This window comes from Astyanax mexicanus, chromosome 15 (assembly GCF_023375975.1).
Source record: "Astyanax mexicanus isolate ESR-SI-001 chromosome 15, AstMex3_surface, whole genome shotgun sequence".
Taxonomy (NCBI): domain Eukaryota; kingdom Metazoa; phylum Chordata; class Actinopteri; order Characiformes; family Acestrorhamphidae; genus Astyanax; species Astyanax mexicanus.
This window is the reverse complement of record NC_064422.1, coordinates 33,799,038-33,822,467: the sequence shown is the minus strand read 5'-3', so window position 1 is coordinate 33,822,467 and position 23,430 is coordinate 33,799,038. Positions and strand designations below refer to the sequence as shown.

Here is a 23,430-nt window from a genome sequence, read left to right as displayed (position 1 = left end):
GTTTTAGCTCCATTCACTCCCATTCATTTAGGACTCCCTCGCGTGCTCCCCCTAGTGGTTCACACTCGTTTTTCATAAACGTAGCGTATCTGTTTAAGTAAGCCACACCCTCCTCAGCGCTAAGAGGGCGGGTACAGAACGTCACGGACACGCTTGAGGACCAATGGGAGGAGAGCGCTAGCCCTAGCAACTCCACTGACGAACCAATCAGAGCGCAGCTCGGGTGCGCTTTTGTTTTTTTCCTTCTCTCCTGTTGAGAAACAGAGGCAGAGGGAGGCTGAAGCTATAGTGTAATCCAAGCAGATGATCTCAATGGACGAGTGTGAGGAGGAGGAGAGAAAGGGAAAGAGAGAAAGGAAGGAATAACTTGAGGATTTGAGAGCACACAGCAGTGACAGGAGTTTGTGTCGTGTCTTTTTTAGCTTTTCCTTTGGTGTGGAATATCCTTAGCTGGTTATTTTTAGATATTAATTAACTATAACATTGTAAACTATAACACTGTGGATGTATCTAGCTACGTCGTTCCTCGACAGCATCTATCTAGCTAAGATCTGACCAAATCTGAGTGTTTGAGTCTTTAATCTGAGTTGAAGCTGCTGGAATTGTCTTTTTCAGCACCATGTGTGGGAAATTAAGGCTGTAGTGCTGAATATGTTGCTTGTCAACGTTAGTTAAGGGTTTGGTATCTTGTAGGGGATAATTCTAGCTAGGTCTGATAGCTCTTTCAAACAGCACCAATAAAAGATGATCCATAATGGGACACCGGACTGACACATCCATGAAGATGAGCCACAGGAGCAGCCCCGCAAAAGCCTATGATTTCCTTCTGAAATTTCTGCTGGTGGGAGACAGTGATGTGGGCAAAGGGGAGATACTGGCCAGTCTGCAGGATGGATCTAGTGAATCTCCATATGGATATAACATGGGTGAGTAGCTAGATAAATAGATACATGATGAGACATAGATGGATGGGATGGACATTCAACTGTAATGTTTTTTGAGGTATTAGCTAATAGCTATTAGCTATTAATTAGTTGTTGTGTCCAGATCAGATTTTGCTTCACATGTTGTTCTTTCTCACTTGATCAGCTTATTGTGTAGCTAGTACTGTACAGTAAAGGTAACATAACTAGCTATCTACCATCTTGAGATGCTTATAGAGAAGCCCGTTGTTTACTTTTTTTTCTCTCAGTGTGTTTATTTTCTTTAAGTTGAAACTCCATTGCACACCTGCAATCAACAGAAGTAGGTTTGTATATGTGTGCACAGGTATTACATCATCATATTACTATTACATAGACAGATAGATACATGATGAGACATGGATGAGATGGACATTCAACTGTGGATGTTCATTTGAGGTATGCAAGCTAGCAAGTATCTATCTATCTATCTAGTAGCCACCATCTAGATTCACATGTTGTTCTTTCTCAGTTGATAAGCTTATATAGCTAGGTAGGTAGCTAACATATAATATACTATACTATACAGTAAAGGTAACATAGCTAGTTATCTACCATCTTGAGATGCTTATAGAGAAGCCGGTTGTTTACATTTGCTTCTCTCAGTGTCTTTATTTTCTTTAAGCTGAAACTCTGTTGCACACTTGCAAAAATAGTAGTAGATTTTTACGTTTGCACAGGTATCATATCATCATATTATTATTACATAGACAAATAGATTATATGCTGAGACATGGATGGATTAGATGGACATCCAACTATCTATCTAGCTGTTGTGTCCAGATTTTGCTTTATATGTTTTTCTTTCTGACTTAATCAGCTTATTATGTAGCTAGGTAGGTAGCTAACCTATAATATACTATACGATACAGTAGGGTAACATATCTAGCTATCTACCATATTTTCTTTAAGATGAAACTCTATTGCACACTTGCAAAAAATAGGCACAGGTATTACATCATCATATTATTATTACATAGACACATAGATACATGATAAGACACTGATGAGATGGACATTCAACTGTGGATCTTTTGAGGTATGCAAGCTAGCTATTATATATCTATCTAGTAGCCACTATCTTTGTTTTCAGGTGTTGTTTCACATGTTGTTCTTTCCCACTTGATCAGTTTATGTATCTTGATAGGTAGCTAGCCTATATTACACACTAGGGCACCATAGCTACATACCTACCAACCATCTTGCAATGCTTTTAGAGAAGCCTGTTTACATTTGCTTCAGTGTCTTTATTTTCTTAAATGTAAAACTCTATTGCACACCTGCAACAGTAGTAGCTCAATATAGTTTGTGTGTGCACAGATATCGCATCATATTATTGTTATATAGGTATGATATTTAATTATGTTATAGTTAAAGAGTCAATCAATCTTAGTTTATTTTACTCTGTGGTACACTGAGAGTGACCTTCATTTGTTTGTGTAGCCGAACATATCGAATAATCATGGATTAAAATGAATAATAAATCACATTGTATGCAAGATAAAGAGTTTATAAAGAAAACAAACGCAATTATAGCTAATATAAAATGATCGAAGTAAGATTTCATTATTAAAAAAAATTAAAAAATAATAAATAGGCCTAGGCCTAGGAAAGAATAAAAAACTTTAAACTAAAGCAACTGAATATGTAGAGTTAGTAAAAAGGCAGTCAGCAGATCAAAAATGTTCTATAAAATTACTCAACAGTTCATCACTACAGCATTTGGCCAATCTTCTGGGAAATGTTGCATGTCACCTTGATACAGTATATTGTGTTTTTGTATATATTTTTTGGATCATTCTATTCTGCTACCATATAAACATCAGGTCTGAAAGTGTCTCATGCATTTCATCACCACTAGTAGTTGAACTGTGGTAACCCTCTGGTAGCCTGTTTGGAAAAAATAGCTGCTCCCTGGAGAGAAATCAGTTTCAGTGAATTGCCATGGGGATAACACAGCTGGAAGCACACTGCCTCTGATACACTCAGAGGCGCATCATGTTTTGAAGGTTGTGTGTCTGAAAGAGCAAATATCATTGAAGGATTTTCCAGGCAGGGATTAGGTCTGGTCTTTTGGATGACACAGCTTTCTGAATAGAGACTAATGGTCGGTTTCCTAGATAAGCCGAGTCGTAGACTACATTTTTCTTTCAATGGGAAAACTGTATTCAAAATGCTGTGTAATACAAGACCAAGCTTATTTTTATATGGGAAATCAACTGTGATGTATGATGTTTGCACAAAACTAATCAAACGTGATATCTTATATGACTTTTATTCTACAGAGAATCTCCATTTAGAATACTATGTGCAGTCCAGCACTAGATTTAGTCAGTAGTTAGTTTGGGGAATGAGCTCCAAGTGTCCTAACACATATGTCTTGGATGTGGACATCTACAGAGGTTGATATAGAAGTATTAAGGAATTGTTTGGGACAAAAGCTGATAATATATGACTCTTTAGCTTAGCCATATTGATAGCCTTGAGACTTGAAGCAGTCTTACAAATAAGGAAGAATTTGCAGTATGGCTCTAAACGTAATATTTGGATGCTAAAAATATTTTTGGTTTTACTTCTCATAAATATAACAGTTTCAAACATCTAATAAAAATAGCTTTTTTATATAATTATGTAATTCTACCACAAAGTCAAAGGTCAGAATTATTATTGCATGCATATAAATGGCAGGCATAAAAAATTGTACAAAAATAACTCAAAAGTGTTGCAATAAACAACAAAACAAATACAAAACAGGCTGTTAAGTCTGTCAAGATATGGATTTTTCAGTTTAAAAATTATAACCATATTATTGTGACTGATACGATATGGCACGCCCCCCCAGTCCAAGATCCGTTATAGTATTCTGAGCCTCGGTGGCAGGGTTAGGTTACACTGGTGCTGCTTAGGACAAAGCAATTACCCCCAAACAAACAGATCCAGTTACTGTAAACACTGAACCAGCATTTACTGTGATTGACAGGCGGTTGGCTAAGGGTCAGATCAGAGGGTGACAGAGCTCTGAATGCCTTTCATAGCTGCCCCTAAATCACCTGTGCTGTGCAGAGAGAGGTACACTGATAGTGGTTGTCCCTCATATAAAGGGCACAGGGTTGCAGTTATGTTTGCTGTTTATTGATTAATATGTAGGTTTAAATGCCAAAACAGCCCAGTTAGAAAGGACAATCACCAAATCCCAACTTCCCCTATCACTAGTAATGCCCTAAACACTTCAATACATGTGAAGTCAGCCTGTGCTTCTTTTTAAGCTGCAGCTGATGAGGCATCACTGGGTAGCCAGCAGACTTGGAGCAAAGCAACCCAGCTCTGATAGAATAGCAAAATAAATCATGTACAATAAAAATCTACCAAAAACCAAAGTGCAGCATATTTAGTGCATGCAAATAGTCTTCAAACAATTAAACTAAATACAGTAAATAGTAAAACAAATCAAAATTAGACAGCATTCAAGAATAGCGCTATTGAGTTTTTTTATCATCTTAAAAATGCATAAAAATGTTTGATATTATTGTGTACAATACGATACAACACGCGTCTATTACATAATAATTTTTATCAGTAATGAGAGAACCATTCTCCACCATCCAAACAGACCCAGTTCTCAGTTGTTATCTTTTCAAAACAGGTAATATGAAAGCCATATTAGTCCTTGTTCAGATTCCTCGTGGGAGAGCGCTGCATACGTAGATGATTACACCATGGTGTACGCCTTCAGCTTTCGCACTCGAATCCTCTACATCATCTTTGGCAACATTTCCTCTCTTAGGCCTTCGTTTGCAGTTGCCAAGCTACAAATATTCTACACACAGACGTCCACACAGACATCCAAGACCTTGACAATAAACAATAAATCAGCTTAAAATGATTTATTTTAAGACACTGTAGTTAATTTAGTATAGATTTTGTGATTTTAAGGTTGGTGTCTTTATTTATGTGAAAGCCGTGTAGCAGTTATCACTGTGAGCTCACAGAAAGCTCTGTTGTGATTTCAGTCTGAAGCAATTAGTACTACTGTCATAACCTCTTATATAACTCTGCTTTTCTCTGCTCCCAGGCATTGAACAGATGTAGCTACAGGGAATGTTGAAGCAGCCAAGGCTTTTTTGGCAGTGCGAGAGCAGAACATTCAGATGTTTGTCTAAGCACTTTTGTTTTGTGACCCTCTTTGGTGGCTTGTGTTTTTGGGGTGAGTGTTTGTTTATAGAGGGGGCTCTCTCATAGTCTCATCTACTTGATGTAGCAGTAATGAATAAAGCATCTCAGCTGCTGTTCTCTTCTCTTGATGGGTTGATGCTGTGAAAGAAGCTGCATAGCTGAAGCATGAGCCCAAAAACCTCCTCATTGCTTGTGTGTAGAGGCCCTGGTGTATTCTGCCGACTTTTTGACTGAAGTTAACTCAAAGGTCAGGTGGTCAGAACTCCGCTGTGAGATTCTGGCTTTGCCCACGCGCTCGGTGTGCTTTTAGGCTAGTGATAGCTGAGCCGCTTCAGGCTAACAAAACAGCCAGTCTCCTCAAAGGTCCAGAGAACACAGAGGGCGTTTGTGTTGCGCTTCGGTCCGTTCAGATGCTCGTGTGCTGTTGTACCAGGGAGCGTGTGCCAGAGATGGTTCTGCACGACTGAGCTTCTGCTTGAGAACGTCATCACCTACTAAAGCTTTCAACTTCCAACTGCTCTCTCCTGTTGGTTCTATATGTGTCATCCTGTCAGAAAGCATCCGTGCCTTGCTGCCGCACAGCGTAAAGCATGGAGAAAAAAGGGCTGCTCGGAACTGGATAATTGCACAGGGAGACAGAAAGTGTTTGTGTGGGCAACCTCTGATTCATCTCAACAGATTTTTTCACACCAACAGGAAGGCTGCATCCTGCATGCAGACTTAGGATGGAAAAAGCACAGTTTATGGTTTCTAGTTTATTTAGAGTCCTAATGAGGGATTTGTAAATATACATTGTTTACATTGAATTAAACTAGGCCTGGGCGATATGGTAAAAAATATTGTATCAAGATATTTAAAGAAATCTTCATGTTACAAATATATACATAATATTTATCAAATACATTTTTACACACGCAAACACACACAAAATGCGTTAGTAGAAGCAAAAAAAACCTAGTTACTTTCGTCATTTAACCCATCTGTGCTTCATATGGGCACAGCAACTGCCCCCCCACCCTTTATTTATAATACTACTACAAATAAAAAAAATAATATATTACACAACATTGCTGAATGATATCTTGATGATGTCCAGAGGAGTAAGGTTTCCCTTTAACTGTGCCGCATGTTTAGTTTTATTTTTTATTAAATGTACTATTTAGACATTTACACCAGATCTATGCATTTCAATTGGCCCCACTAATGAACCTTATTGAGTACAGGATAGTTTCCATGATTTAGCTAGTTCCAAATAATTAAACTGAACAGTTTATTTTTTCATACTATATGATAACTCCACGGGATCATGATGTTTCCATGCATGGTGGACTTGTCATTTATACACTATTCATACATTTTAGCAGCCAAAACACACATTAATAGCATTTTAATCATTTACACCAGATTTATTATGACAACCCACAATAACAGCACTTTAAAGGTATGCCAGTACTATCATATTTTTTTAAAACGAGAACATAATGTAATATAGCTAAATGCTAACGCTGTATTTACTAATGGGGAAACTTGTATTGCTGCTGATTTAATTGTTTGGTTGCATTTAGGTACTTTTTCAGCACCACAGTTATTCAGCACCACAGACACAGACCGTTTCAGTCAAGTGTAGCTAGCTAGCTAGTTTTTCATGTCCCAGGTCAACAGGATTAAGAACCTATATTGACCCATGGAATTTTGTTGGCGCCTCTTGCATTAAATATGGATGTGATTTTTGCCAGAGCTGCTTGTCTGATCGTATGGGCAGTTCTAGCCAGATGCCATCGGTCACAAACTGTGGATTACGGAACATTAAATGTTAAATACAATGTAAAATACACTTTGTAACTCTAAAAAACGAAATGTCTCATGCTTCTGTACCCACTGTCAGGCTCCGGTTAATCTACAATAGTTGCCATGTCGCCAGTGTTCAACCTCACTCATTAGATAACACCTCACAACTTATACAGGTGTGCGTGTTTCCAGGCTGTCCACTGAAGTAACAAAGACTTTATTTTTACTTTGCCTATTGCTATCCCATGAATTTTTGGCATGTGAGTGTACCTGCTTTACAGGAGTATTTACTTACTGTAATTGATGAAAATGTTAAATAATATTATAAAATTATTATACAGGAAATAAATCTTACAGAGTTTCCTAGTAGCACTAGTAGATAACCTTTCTGTAAAGGAATGCATCACATCATGGTCTGTTAATACCTTTAGTTTAACTTGATAATATAAATTATTGAATTAAATCATGGTTTCCAAGTAATTCATCATGATCTCATGGTCTAATCAACGTCGGCCGAGTTCATGATGGGTTAATTTTGCTCGTTTCTGGCAGGGATGGATAATTCAAAGCCATGTGCTGTCACTAAGCTATGCCTCAGAGAGGCAGCATGTATATTTCCACAGTATTGGCTTTCAGCCTGGCTGTCACAGAAGAATGTATGATGGGTTGTGGAGCTCCTTAGAAGTAATCGGAGTGATCAGTATGTGTGTGTTTGTGTTTGCAGTCAAAGACCTCTCAGACATGACACTAAGCACTCCTAACAATCAAAGAGATGTTTTAAAGCTCTCTCTTTGTTAGTACTCTACCCCTATTGTGTTATTCATAGTTGCCCGGAGACTGTTCTACATAAAGAGAGGAAAACTGGGAAGGAAGGACAAGCAAGATGGTGATTAAAGCAGACAGATTTCTCATTCTTATCATAGCATCGACATAAAACCTGCAAAAGCCATTTAGTCATTTTTACAGTAGCCTTACTGAGTCTCTTTGGTACTAATGTACCAAAATAATTTTATCATTGCTTAAACAGGTTAAATATTAACAATTTATATCCTAGGTGTATTATGTTGTTATAAAACATTAAAAGTAGTTAATTTTTTAAATATATATTTTTCAATATATCTTGTAAAGTTTTGGGGTCTATGCAATTGGGCTGTAGTTATTAGTCAACATAATCAACAATGTTGATTATAAAAATGTTGGTTTCAGTTAATCGTTTGTAACTGCACTGCACTACACACAAATACATTTAATTAAGCTATTATACTCAAGTTTTATGTCATTATTTGAATTTACTATGAGAACTTTGGGAATGTTGTATTAAGGCATATACTGGAAAAACGGTGACAGGAGAGGTTAAATGTGCATTTGAACAGAAGCTGTGCTTATAGGAGGCAGTGATTGAAGAGATGGCAGAAATACTTGTTAACTAATTGGAAAAAATAATCGACAGATTAGTTGACTACCAAAATAATCATTAGTCGCAGCCCTAATATACAACTGATGTTAATTGTAACAGTAAAGTAGTTATGAGGTATCTAATCTTGTAAGCAAGATGATATATTGCAATTTGATTAAAATTTGATTAAAAGAAGAAATCACTGTTTATCCAATCAAAACAGTGAGATCTGAAACAGATCCAGAAGGAAATAAGATTATCTTTAAATAAACCATTTATTAACAATTGATAGTTTGTTTTTGAGAATCCATACAGTATTGCAAAACAAAATATTGCGATACTTCAATATATTGATACTTTTTACACCCCTAGTTATGAGGGTGATGGAGTAAGATTAAAAGTACTGCTCATGAAAAAAGGGTTAGATAACCAAAGTAAATTATTAAAAGCTAAAATGTATTCTTGTTTTGTTGCAGGGATTGATTATAAAACTACCACTATCCTACTTGATGGACGCCGAGTTAAGCTGCAGCTTTGGTAAGTATATCTACACTGAAATGAGCACAGCCTTCATTTTCCAAATGAACAAAAAACAAAGTGGCATTCTTTAATCCTCTCCAAAAACGCAAGGAACAGCTAATCCAGTTTTTGTGTTCAGTCATAAATTTAAATTTGCTGTTGAGACTGCACATATTTCAGAAGTCACCACCAGTTAGATATAACTAACTGTTGAAAAGTACAAAACAGCCCGGCTGGGGGTTTTCTCTGCATTCGGACCTTTATGTGTAGAATATGCAGCGTTTTTCCTTTGGTCAGTGAAATATGAAGCGAACATGCCAAAAGTCTGAGTATGTAAATTATACGATTGCTCAACACAATTTTCCAGTGAAGCGTTCAGCCAAGTCAATCCTGCCAAGCATGCCCACAAGCCTGATTTAAATTCTAGAATATTTTTAGAGGCCTGCACTCTCACTTGAGTCAGCCTTAAATTATTAATTATATCTCTGCAGATGAGGCATCTTAGTGAGGGGTGTTTATAATAACTCATCCTTTACCCTTGGAGACATGCTAGCGCATCCCTGCCGTTGGAGAGCCAGGCCATGTACTGTAAATGATTCAGAAAGCCCTGCTCCTGCTCACGGTCTGCTGCCCTGACACCGTGCTCTGAGAGCCAGTCTCTTCACAAAGTACAGAACAGAAAGTAACAGCAGAAACATCTGAAAAATCTGGACGAGATCTGGACAGTGACTGTAACTGTGACTGAGCTGTGTTCTTGTTTCGTAGGGACACCTCTGGACAGGGACGTTTCTGCACCATCTTCCGCTCTTACTCCAGAGGAGCACAGGTATGCTTACAAACACAGGTTAATCACAGATCCTTACAAGAGCTGCACAGATAATACTAACACCTGAACATTGATATTACGGATATCAACTGGTACATATCTTATATCAGTTTATCTGTCAGTGTTTCATATGAGCAGAGTACTTATTAAGCATATATACAATAACAGGCAGCGCTATGTGCTAACATTCTTTTTAGGCCTGTGCAAATAAAGGTGTGCACTTGTACTCTTACAGTTGGTTAACTATTGTAGGTGCTAATATTTGTATACTAAAATATCTATTATGTAATGAAAATCAGGCTGAATTTAACAGCAATTTTAACTAAGTACAGTATATCATCTCCTGAATTTATGAAACATGAGTGTATAAATAGTGTTCACCATGTGACTGAGAAGTTGGGACAGACACAGGGCTCCTGTAACTAGAATCAGCAGCAAAGAAAACTTATTTCTCTATTCCTAATGTTAACTCATCCTGGAGATATTTTTGTTGGATGATATGTTGTCCAAAAAATAACAGCAATAAAGTGTTTAAATCAATAGATAAAATAATAAAATAGCATAATAATCACCATAGCAATAGCAATTATAACATTTTAAATGACAATGAACTTTCAATTTGTGATAGTTTAGAAGATACATGCTTTATTTCTTCCCCTGCCACAGTCCACGCATTACTGCTGCACTGGTCACTGCACAACTGGCTAAAATATTTGTACTAGAATACAAGTAAATTAAACACAATGGACAATATTGAGGTCAGCAAAAAGCATTGAGGTTAGACATATATTGTACGTATATATAGTGTATGGTAAGTCAGTAACATAATTACTAGTCACACTTTTAAAAAAGTTTCTCAAGCCTTATCTGACACAAAATCTATTGTTTTAAAAGAATTCACCGAACAAGGTATGCTTGATTTAATTTCAAAATCCTCAGAACTACAGTCAGAATTTTAAAAGTTCGTCAGTGGGGTGACTCAGTCACATCCGAACAGTACAGTTAATTGAATAAGGCCAGTATCTGTGTTCATTCTGACCAGAATATTGGATCATTGCATTATGAACAATGCTGCTTTTGAATTCTAAGAATTCCCAAAACAAACAGAGAGAGGAACTGAGAATTACACATTTTAAGTTGTTAATAAAATTCCATGTTTTTATTCATTGTTATTAAAAGCTCCACCCAGAGGTCAGCAGTTCCTGTTCAAAGGGTGGTATGTGGTAAAACAGGGTGGGCTGTAACTGTTGATGTGACATTTTCCTGTTCTGGCACACAGACATATCATAATAATGCTCACAGTGAGAGGAAATGACACCACGGTTGGCCTGCTATCCCATGCACATCGAGTCATTAAAGTGTGCATGACTTCTCTGTGGGAACTAATAAAGAATTTACTGGATTCTGAGCTAAGAGGTTCAAAAATTAGGTTTTAATGCATATTTATAGCAGGTTCAAAAGTTCACAGTACTAGCCTACTTGCCTCTGGATAAGGGTATATTATTATATAATGTAGTGCGGATGCACAGTATTGTTTTTTGTTGTATCAGTTTTGGCAATGGCATTGGGTCGATGTTAGATTTTGGCTAATGTTGGCTAAAATGATCATTTGATTATGTATTTCTGACAAAGCTGAACAGTTAATAGTTGCACTTTTATTCATATAGCACAATTTGTAAACCTTTATAATATAATACTGCACATCTCCATAATAGTAACATTAGTAGTAGTTAAGGGGTTGACGATATGGCCCTAGAATAATATCACGATATTTCATGGTATTTTCGCGATAATGATACTCTTTGCGATATGATGAAATACTGAAAAAAAAATATTTCAAGAATACACTACTGCACCAAATTAAATATTATTTTTTCTTATTGCATACAATATGATATTGCGCACCCTTAACTGAGATTTTAAAAATACAAGAAATTAATCAGATTTGTAACAAAAGCCAATGATCCAGAATGTCATGGTACTAGGCCTGTCACAATAAAAAAAAATTTGTGGACGATATATTGTCCCAGAAATTATTGCGATACACGATATTTTTGTAATTTTAAGGCTATTAAATGCCACTGACATAATGAAAACAGAATAGCAAAAAAGGAATTATACACTTTTTAAAGACAACAAACATTTAAATAATCATTTATTATAATTTGTTTGGGAATTATATACTTATTTCTACACCTACTTTAATCCACACTGTGTGTATGGAGTCACAGTTATTGAAGCATGACTGGCTAAAATACTGTTCACTGTTAAATGTGTGAACAAATATACAAATAAACACAATAGACGATATCACGATTATCAAAAATGATTGAGGACATGTTCCTTTATTGTACGATAAATCGATATTAAAATTATCGGCCTACATGGTACAAATAATGCACTCCAAATATCTCCATATATCCAGGATTAAAGTAAAATAAATAATACTGGACAGTTATATTCTGTATCTAGTAGATATATAAAATGGGAAATGAGAACAGTGTGAATTGTTCTTTTGCTACAAACAGTAAAAAAGTAGTTTCCTGATGTGATAATTAGGGGTGGGTGATATGGCACAATATTTCAGGGTATAATATCATTCACGATATTGAAAAATGTTGGCAATATTATCACGTACAATACAATATAGTACACTCCTAGTAGTAGTAGTAATCCAGGTAGATGAAATCTTGTTTTCCATTCTAGGCAGAAATGTATGTATACAGGTTGAGGATATTGTCATGAACCAGCATATTGCATGTTCTACATTGTAACCATGTTATATATTGTGTATTTTTCAACAGGGTGTTATCCTTGTATATGACATCACAAATCGCTGGTCCTTTGATGGAATTGACAGATGGATTAAAGAGATTGATGAGGTAAAATTCAGCATTTACACTTATAAACCCCACATTGAGTGTTTCAGATAAAAATCAAAACAAACATTTGCTCTATGGAAATTTAACTATAGACATGCTCACACTTGTAATGATAGTAATTAATAGCGTACATAATTGTGTGATGGATGTTCAAATGTTTGCATACATCATTTATTTGGGTTTCCTTTTTAATTCATGTTTAAAAAATATATATAAAACATAAATCGCCAGTGTTGGCAAAGAATTGCGAAGCTCATGGTTTTGTTGGGTTTCGTTTTGGGCCAGGGTCTCAATCAGACCTGTTATTGAGCTAAATCATAATTTTAAGTTTAATGAATAAGCCTGTCTAAGAATTAAGATAATTCATGCTAAACGTTTACGCTTTTGGGTTATATTGCCATTGTGTTGGTGATTTTGCATGTGTGTAAGGAAGAATGGATTCCACAAAACGCAAGGAAACTCAGGATAAAAATGTCAACCATCCACAATGGACTAACTAAAAAAACATAAATTCAAGCTTTTGGAATGGCCTCCAGAATCCATTGAATCCTAAACATTATAGAATTGAATATATAAGAAGTAGAGGCCCTTTTGCAAAGAACAATTGGGGAAAAAACAAGAACTGAAAGACATTTAGCTGCTACAGAAAGAATTAGCAAACTGTGATTTCTGCCAAAGGGGGTGTTACTAAGTTCTGGCTTTTTATGTTGTGAAAGACTGAGTAACTGTGCTTTGGGATTTGCAGAAAATACTGTTTCATGTTTGATGTAGCTCTGCAAACCTCAGGGCACTGTACTCATTCTTTAACAACAAAAAGTGTTTTCTACTGCTCAATAAAAAAAACCCAAGAAATATTTATTTGACCAAAGGTTCCCAAACTTTTTAAACACCTTTAGTAATTTTATTCATTTGTTCAGTAAGTCCTTATAGAGGTCTTTAATTAAGCCTAATAAAAGAACTGAAGAAGAGCACACAGTGTCCTCAGCTGCTGCTCAGATTTTGATGGCTGAAATAACAATGAATCAGGAATACCTAGGAAACTAGGCTGTACTTTGTGGTTGAAATATGACTCTTATTTAACGTTTCTTCTCCAGCATGCGCCAGGAGTGCCAAAGATCCTGGTGGGGAACCGTCTGCACTTGGCTTACAAGCGTCAGGTGACCACTGAAAATGCCCAGGCCTTCGCAGAGAGGCTAGGGGTTACCTTCTTTGAGGTCAGCCCTCTGTGCAACTTCAACATCACAGAGTCCTTCACTGAATTGGCACGCATTGTTTTAATGCGGCATGGCATGGAGAGACTGTGGAGACCCAACAAAGGTATAACTATTGTCATATAATGTCATTTACAATGACAAAAGATATTTTAAATAATTCACATACATAGCTATAAAACGTACCTAGGAATTAATCATATTGTTTATGAATTATAGACAATAACTGTCTATCATTTTACGCAAATTGTTACGCAGGGAGACGGAGGGATGGACGTAAGTGCAAATATTTTATTTAAACAAACAAGATAAAATAAAACAGTAAACAAAACACGGGTAACGCAAACAACTACAAACAAAACAAGGCAGGGAGAATATAAAACTAGAACAAAGACTAAGAAACACAGACTACCAAACTAAGACTAGGATACATACGGATAGCAAGGATACGAGGATACAAAAGGTACAAAGGATACAAAAGACTCGACACTGAACATTCAAACAGAGGGGCTTAAATACAAGAGGAGAGTGAGAAACACCTGGGCTTGGATGACGAGGGGGCGAGGTTACAAACAAGACACAGGTGAGAACACTAATGCTATAGGGCAGGGCAGGGCGGAGCTAGGGTGGAGACAGATACTAAATACAACAATAGCACATGGCTGGGAAACATGACAGGTAAACAGAGGGGCAGGAGCACAAGAGACCAAATGAGGGAGAAACATAAGACAGACATGGGCTAAGGTGTAACACAAATATTTAAGCATCCATGACTTATATGTATATATTTTAATTTTAAGATATAAATATATTTTTTTAATTGTATTTTAAGTAATAAATCAGCTGTGTTGGCTTTTCAAAAGCATTTTACAAAAGCATATTTTTACAAGATACAACATGATTAATCTGATTTTTCAACAATTGTAATTAAAAACTGCCAGTTAAGTCAAATGTTAAAGCTCACCATACAGTCTTCATGAATTAGTTAACTTGAAAACATGCTGAAGTGCTGTGGACTGTTGAAGTCAAAATATTACTCCTGTGCACATCAGCAAATATGTGTTTCTACTTAAAAATTAATTTTATTTAATTTACAGAAAAGAACACCCTGTTGACTGTAAAATATAAGCGTGGAACTATCAGGATTGGTCATGTTTAATAATTAATCATGTGTCTATGTAGAAAATAATATGCATAAGCCACAATGTTACAAATCTTCTAAGAACGGGTCACTGTGTGATCTATTTTTTATTTGGCAGCATATCGGACTCACTCAAATGCATGCCAACATATGGGCATGAAAGTATGTCAGGAGCAGTGTGCCTGAATTTATTTTGAAAGCCTTTAGATAAGCAATCACAGCTTCCACTTAGACCTAAGCTAGTCATAACTGAGTGACCACATAAACTTACACAGCAATTACGTATGCAGCCAAAGAATGCTCAGCAGACCAAAAGAATGCAAGGTTTTTAAAACCTTTAAACTCACTTTGGAGACACCCAGTGGTCATATATACCAAAGCAATGTCCAGATGACTCAGACTGCCATAACCTTCAGTGTCCTACATGCCTTGCCTTTTAATAAAGCAAGGCATCAGTCCAAAATGAACACAGTAAAAAAATTTCAGAACCTGTTTAAGCTTAAGGCTTGTGAATGCAAGTCTCGAAGGTTTGTTTTGACTGAGATTCATGTTGATTTCATGAGCAATGGCAAGTCAGCACTTCGTGTTCAGGCCTTATTGTATCATTTTAGTCATTTTAAGCTAAGTTAAGTTATGTTATTCCCTGCAAAAATCACTGCAAATGCCACTTTTAACAGACCGCAAATATGAAGTTTATATTATTGACATTATCTTGATATTGAACTCATTAGAGAAATTGTTTAGAGCTCTTTGCAGGACTTATTAAAAATTATAATGACATTTTTTTTTATACACATTTGATGTAATTTTTTTCCTGTGAGTAAAGATCGTAACAGTCTCAAATAGGAATATAGGTACCATAGATAGACAAAAGTATTGGGACACCTGCTCGTTCATCATTTTTTTTTAAATCAAGGGTTTTAATTCTGCTGTACAACTTCATTGGTATTAGCATAGTGCCAGTAGGTTTAGGTTTATCTACTCCATTCCACTCCTATTGTAGTGGCATTATGTTATTTACTGGGACTAGACAAGCTGGAAGTATAGGAGTGGTTTTCCAGACAGAGAAGTCTTGAAGTACACAGCATTTTTAATGGAGAATTTAATTAAATTATAGTCTACCACTAGGTTTAACCCTTGTCCAGGAAACCAACCTATAGACTATTAAAAAAGCAGAATTTCTCATTTAGCTGGACAACTAACTCAAACTGAGGATAAAAATTCAATAGAAATATTACTTATCTGTAGCTAACTGGGAAATCCTATATTAAATGAGAAGTTTACTCATTAAAATGTACCTGCTGGGTAATATTAGACTAAAAAAACACTACCTACTACTGATATACTGAAACAAAAAGCATGATGGTGTGTGTGCCTTTGACGCAGTTTGCTTTTTTTTAAACCAGGCAAATACTTTCACCACTTTGTTCTAACACCAGTACCACAATCTGTTAAACACAAAAGAAGGAATTGGACCATATAATGATGGGAGCACGTACTTATTTTTTTTTTTTGTTTTGTTTTTTTCAACATCTTACGTGTACAGCAATTGTACAACAATCATTGGTAGATCTAGACCAATGGAATTTAGACAGCAGTGACTCTAGGCAGCATTCGAAACACATCTTAAAACGATCAAATATGATTTTCACATTATCTGAAATTTTCTCTTTCTCTCTCACACACAGTGTTGAGTCTGCAGGACCTGTGCTGCCGATCCATTGTCTCCTGCACACCCGTGCACCTGGTAGACAAACTCCCACTTCCTGTTGCCTTAAAGAGCCACCTCAAGTCCTTCTCCATGGCCAACGGCCTCAACGCTCGCATGATGCACGGGCGCTCCTACTCCGTCATCGCCAGCAGCGCAAAGAAGAGGAACGGAACAAAAAAATCCAAACTCATCTACCCACCCCTGAGCCCGTCCCAGAGCTGCGCAAGAACCAGCTGCAAGATATCATAGTGTAATGACACGGTGTGCACTCGCAACGTATACACACAGCCACAGTTTACAACATGAGGCAATGCTCAAAGTCAACAGGGTTTTACTTAAGTGAAGACGTCTCCCAGTGACTCATGGCTACCAGTGCCCATGATCTTTCATTAAACCCAGATACTTGGGGCGCGTTCCCCGCACCAGATCTGAATGTGAGTGCTCAAAGAGATTGAACAGACCCAGAAGAAGGGATGTTTCAGAGTGTAAAGCCATTATTTCACCCTATTTTGCATATATGTACAGAATATTCCATCCTGTTTGTAAATGACGAGTTGTAAAATGTAAAGGTACTGCATTTTGGACGTTGAAGACATGAAATATTTTACAGAGCTTGGACCAAGCAAGCATTAGGGCAGAGAAAACAGTCCTGTGTTTTTTGGGATAATTTTCTGAGTGGACCTAGTTGATAATACCAGCTTGTTTTCTTACTTTTATTCTAATGCTCTTCAGGGTACATGTATTGAACAAACGTCAGTGTTGAGAAATGCAGCTCTTTGTATTGTGTATTTAAGTCATGTTGTTTGATACTATATTATTATTATTCTTAATTATTGTAATGCACTTGAACAGTGAACAATATTGTAATATTTTGTATGAGTGACACCAAAGACATGGCAGATTGAATAAGAAACTTACCAACACTAATACGATTTGTTACGGATTCACTATGGGCACTAATATTTCAACTACACTACAGATCAACACTGATTCTTAACTAGATATCGGTTTTGTTCTGTTTCATTTTTTTTAATAAAAGTGTGTTACCAACAGGATTACTTGATTTGTCCTTTACACACAGTATCTGGTCACCAACAGAGGGCAGTACTGGACTGTGTTTGTATTGTTATCTATACTGCTGTGGATTACAGGGAAAGCTTGAGGACTGAATCCAGTGGGTTGTATGCTTAGACTGGGAGCTGTGTAGAAAAGTGCTATTGTAAATAGTAATTAGTGCTAGATTAGGGCTTGCAGAATAAGACACATATTGCAAAAGCATCAACAAATGTGGCTCCTAGCCTCAGTTCTTTCTAACAAACAACACAAACTATAGGGTGTTCATAAGAAGAGGAGCACCCTGTGTTTCCTGTGAACTTTAGGGTAGAGTCATAATGATGTGTAAACATGAAATATTGAAGAGAGCTAATAAAATAGTGAACTTTGTTCCACATATCAGCCCACAACACTTTCACACAGGGAACTGTTTATACAGAACTTCAGCAAGCGCCATCAAGTTTAGTGGTACTTGAAATTCTTGCAGTATTTGTTGACACATGAAACAAACATTCTTCTTTGTAGAATGGGCCAATTTTTCTTTTTTATAAGAGACAGTGATGAATTATTGCACTCTTCAGGGCAGGAGTTTTGCAGTAGATATCAATAAAATGACAGCCATTTACTTTTTGCTTTGCGTAGAACCTCACGATTCTGGCAATGTAAAATTTTACATAAACAATAAGTACATGGTAGACCTTTTATATAATATTTATTATTATACATGTGTCAAGATCTATGCAGAAAGTGGTTGCAACTAATTACATTAATCAGTTACATAAACTTAAGAGCTAGGTGTTTTCCTTAGTAGTATAACTATTTGGAGCAGTTTACCAGACAAGAACAAGGCCTTCTTGGACTACACATAATTTTACATGGATATTTTCTATTGAAAAGAAAAAGTATATGACTAGGCTCCCTGTCTGTTAAACTGCCCTGTAATTAATAAACATGATTTTTTTTACTGATTTCTTCACTTTTCAGTATATTATATGGATGTTATCTGTACCACTTCTCACACATTTTACCTTTTACAGATTTTAGCATTTTTACTTTACCAAGAGCATAAACAGTGAAGAATAGCCCCATGACACATTTATGTTAATGCACTGAGGGGTTTTATAAGTTTTGTACGTTACTTCCTGCACACCTTGTTTTAAAGGTATGTAATAGTGTTTTCCCCTACTGCTTTCATCCTACTCAAGATGGTAAAGGTATCATGTATTTGAATTATGAGTTTAGAGAAATAACAGTAAGATTACTTGTGTTCAGACTACTCTATTCCAGACAATAATCATCTGATAAAATAGTCTGTTCAGCTAGTTCTGCTTATGAGGCACTTTTCACTCTACAGTGGACTACAGAATACATCTTTTGCATGAAAAATGTTAGCTCTCTCATACGTAGAGCTTCTTAACCAAGAAAAAAATAATATTACTTTATATCTCTGCCTGCTTGACCTAACATGATGGCAGCCACAAATCTCACCAAGAATTCTCATGTAACACACCAAAATATACCTTAGAACCTAAAACAACACAAACTGGCAATGTGACTTAAAAGTACAATGAACGTATGTAAACTAAATTCAACCCAAAATGGCAGTCTTATAGACCTGTATATACAGCTCTGGAAAAATAAAGAGACCACTTCAGTTTCTGAATCAGTTTCTCTGATTTTGCTATTCCAAATTCCAAATAACAATATTGTCACTTAGAGTGTTTATTTGCAGAAAATGAGAAATGGCTGAAACAGACGCAGAGCTTTCAGATCTTAAATAATGCAAAGAAACCAGGGTAATATTCCAGTTTTAATAGTTCAGAAATCCATATTTGGTGGAATAAACCTGGTTTTTAATCACAGTTTTCATCATGGCAATTTCTCCTCCACCAGTCTTACACACTGCTTTTGGATAACTTTATGCCAGTCCTGGTGCAAAAATTCATACAATTCAGCTTAATTTGATGGCTTGTGATTATTCATCTTCCTCTTGATGTTTAATTAGGTAAAATCAAAGAAACTAATTTTAAAGTGGTCTCTTATTTTTTTCCAGAGCTGTATATCTGAAATCTGAAACATTACTGCTACTAAAATGCTACATATATAGGCTGCTACTACAAAAAAATGCTAGCAATAATTTGAGGGAGATTATAGCACGAATCTTTGAAGGAGGATTAAGGATTCACCAGATCAGCAGCATGACCCAAACAACCTGCAGATGGCGTGCTTATCACATATCTGCGTTTAGTAGTGACTGGCACTAGATCTTAGACTGACTGGCCCACTGGAGTCAGAAAACATGGTCTTCTTCAAACAGATAATATTAAAAGATAATGAAAAACACAAACAATGACACCACTTCACAATATTCAAATACATGCTTAAAAGGTACATTCTGTAGGAAAAGAGGGTGAGCGTGTGAAATAGTTGGAGCGGTCCAATTTAAAACACCACAGAGTATAGTCTGTTTCGCCCACCCCTCCCCAGCCACAACGCTTTCTCGGGTTGTCAAGTTAAGCAGGCTGAATCTACACAACCCAGTGAAAGACGCGTTCAGTAATTTTACCATGGCAAGACATTCATATTATAAACCGGTGTTCTGTCGAATTGTCCTACCCATCGAAACATGCTTCCCGAATGTACTGCGCATGCGCTGACCTACACAATTTAATTATTTTAATGTTTTTTATTTTAGGGGGGTTTATGTGCATTAAACAACCTGGATGCACTGTCATTGCACAAAAGTGTAAATGGAAAGTAAAAATTACAATTATTATCATAAATAAATACAAAAGCAGTTTGTAATGAGCTATGGTTGCCATAACTTTGCCATGATACAATGATTTATGCAATCCAAATCTAATAGCGTACATCTACTGGAATTTTGCTGGGTACATGCCCTAAAATAGTGCTTCTTTTGTATTTTTACAGTTAAATACAGAGGTGGAAAAAGTACTGAAAAATTGTAATTAATTAAGTAAAATTAAGTAAAAGTAATAGTACCATCTGAAAAAACTACTTGAGTAAAAGTAAAAAAGTACTCAATTTAAAATGTACTTTGAGTAAAAGTTACAGTCACTTTTAATTATTTGATGTAAAAAAGTACAACAAATCAAAACTATTATTTCACATAATAATTTGGACCTTTCAGGCAGTATTTCTTCAGACCCACCCATAAAACATTCAGGAACAACTGGAATAGGTTTCTATGATCCATTTTTTTTTTTTCTTTACTGTTAAAAAGTTATGGTCATATAGGTGACTATAAAGCATATTTTTACAGTTTTACAGGTCATTGTTATATATTTTTACTTGCCATTGCTATGCTTTAACTGCTATTTAAAAGTTTTTTTTAACATTCAAGCAGATTGTTTAATGATAAAAATACTTACCACCACATGCTTTCTCAGGTTTGATGTGGAAGTTTTTAAAGCTGACAGCTCTGTCCGGTGGGGCACATTTTGCATTGCGTGAGGACGTTATTGCCTCCTTATTCCACGCACAAGCATCCGTGCCAATTTTTATTTTTTTAAATTCAGACAAATGTTTTTTTCCCAGCATTTTATTTTTTACTCAGTAACAGGGAGTTTTCCAATGTAACGAAGTAGATTACTTGTATCAACATGTAGTTGAGTAAAAGTAAAATTACCTATTTTAAAAACTACTTTAAAAAATTTATAATTACTCATAAAATCTGCTAAATTACAGTAAATTGAGTAAATGTAAATCATTACTTTCCACCTCTGGTTAAATATACATTAGGGCAGCACGGTTCGACAAGGTAGAACAATTCGACAGACAGAACACCGGCTGATGTGAACTTTATCCGTAGCTAACTAAACTAAACTAGCTTCATGCACCGCTAGCTGTGTTAGCCTAACCCAAGCCTGTTATAACTGAAAAAACCCACTGCTCTAAAATTACACACCCCAGAGCTGGAGTGGAGTGGAGGCTTTACAGGTCCTAGTAATTTACTGCTTAGCTTTTCAAAGCCAATTTAGACTGGTAGGAGAGAGAGAGAACAGAAAGGGACTCCTCTAAAACCTTATATAAACGTTATATTGACTGCTAAACAGCTAAATAGCTAGATAGTTGCTAGGGATGGCCATAAATAACATTTACCATTAAGTTAATCGTTTTGGAAATAACAAATCACTCAATACATAAACACATTGAAAGCTAAATTGAGCCACTATAAAGACTAACTATTGGTTTATGGCGTATATTTTGAGTACTCATCACTGCCAAGGTATTAATTAGATGTGACACGGCTCCTCCTCTGTTGTGACTGATTGCAGTTTACTTTAGTGTGTGTAGCCTGATTGCCTTAGCCAGCACATTCAGATCACTTTAGCTAACCCTGCTAACTTATCTATGTCTCTCAGATATCCTCTGCCTTTTTATCCCAGCTGCACTCAGACCACTGATATAAATGTAAACACTCAATTTTATATATTAATTTAAACACCAGTCCTTAGTAAGCACATATAGTGGTGGTGCTAAATTACCTGACTGAATTAGCTATAGCCAGTTAGCTTAACTTACCTGTTCAGGAGAAAAGTAGCAGCTCTGGGTCAGTTTTTTAAGCTCTACGTCTTCTCCACCTTTTAAACTCACTGCCAGTATTTACTCTTGTTATATTCCTTCTTTGGTCACTGAGCTTTTTTGAGACATGCTGAGGCTTGTCTAACACAAAACTCCAGGACGGATTGAACACTTAAAATAGGAATATACAGGCTGAAGCCCTGCTGATAAAAGCTGCTGGTGCTTTCACTTAACATGTTATCTGATATCTGATGTTATACAACAGTTAGTTCCGACCTCACAATCTGATTGGTTGAGAAGTGTTCTAGCTGTGCTGATATTTGTGATAACATCAAGGCCTTCTCACACTAAACTTGTATCACTCTGCAGATGCGTTGCCAAGTAACGGCGTATATACACAGTACAGCTTTGAATCATTACCTTCAGCGGCACCAGCAGCAGTGTAGCTTAGCACAGGCCTGCGCTCAACCACGGCACGCTCACCCACAGCGCTGGCTGTTTTTTGTGGAAAAAAGGGAAAGAAAATCTCTCGGCTAATGCAGTCTGACAGCCAGAACGATAACTTAACCAGTCAGGCTAGGCTAAGCTAAGTTAATGCTGACCTAAAGCAAGCTACGCTAACCTAACCACAGTCCAGCCGGCTAGCTAACCAACACCACCTAGCAAAACAGGCAGAAATGCTCTAAAAATTTGCAGCTTTCACCTGAAGACGACTCCACAGAGCAGGAGAGGAGAGTATTAGCGTTATTTCACGGCCCTAATATTACCATCTTCACTTATTCCCAATTTTGCTTTCAAGCTAACATTTGTGGTGTTAGTCTGTATAAACTTTACACCGTTTTGTAGTTTAGTTTCAATTCTGTTACAGTTGTTGTGGAACTACTTTTTGGCAGAAGGCACAGTCCATATTAAAGCATATTCATACTTAATTTCTTAAAGTTCTTTGATTTATTTTCTTTATTCATTTTGTAAAAAAAAATGTTGTATAAAAGCAATTGAACACTCAAGGTCGTGTGTTATCACGAATAACATCACAGCTGTGATAATCTACGACCTAATCACAGCCATGATGTTATTCGTGATAACACACTCCCTCTCGTGTTCTATTAATTAATTACATCCTGATCAGTTTATCATTTACTACTGAAAATTAGTTACATATTGGTCCTTTAACGAGGATATTTGAGTATTTCATTTGCCTGAGATAAAGCTGTTCCAATATT

At 36.3% G+C, this 23,430-nt stretch overlaps 1 protein-coding gene across 1 annotated transcript; it reads left to right on the top strand.

The window, feature by feature from the left end:
• The first annotated feature begins 260 nt into the window (after nucleotides 1–260).
• Nucleotides 261–17,664, top strand: rab40b (RAB40B, member RAS oncogene family). The gene is made up of 6 exons (XM_007259341.4): nucleotides 261–926; nucleotides 8,796–8,856; nucleotides 9,604–9,664; nucleotides 12,469–12,546; nucleotides 13,641–13,863; nucleotides 16,587–17,664. Exons 1-6 carry the CDS (start codon nucleotides 755–757, stop codon nucleotides 16,856–16,858), a joined length of 867 nt encoding a protein of 288 aa, XP_007259403.1. The 5' UTR covers nucleotides 261–754; the 3' UTR covers nucleotides 16,859–17,664.
• Nucleotides 17,665–23,430: the final 5,766 nt, after the last annotated feature.

Coding starts and splice junctions, on each gene's coding strand:
- rab40b (XM_007259341.4), top strand. CDS start 755: ATGGGACACCGGACTGACACATCCATGAAGATGAGCCACAGGAGCAGC. Junction 8,857..9,603: donor CGAGTTAAGCTGCAGCTTTG/GTAAGTATATCT, acceptor CTTGTTTCGTAG/GGACACCTCTGGACAGGGAC. Junction 9,665..12,468: donor CTTACTCCAGAGGAGCACAG/GTATGCTTACAA, acceptor ATTTTTCAACAG/GGTGTTATCCTTGTATATGA.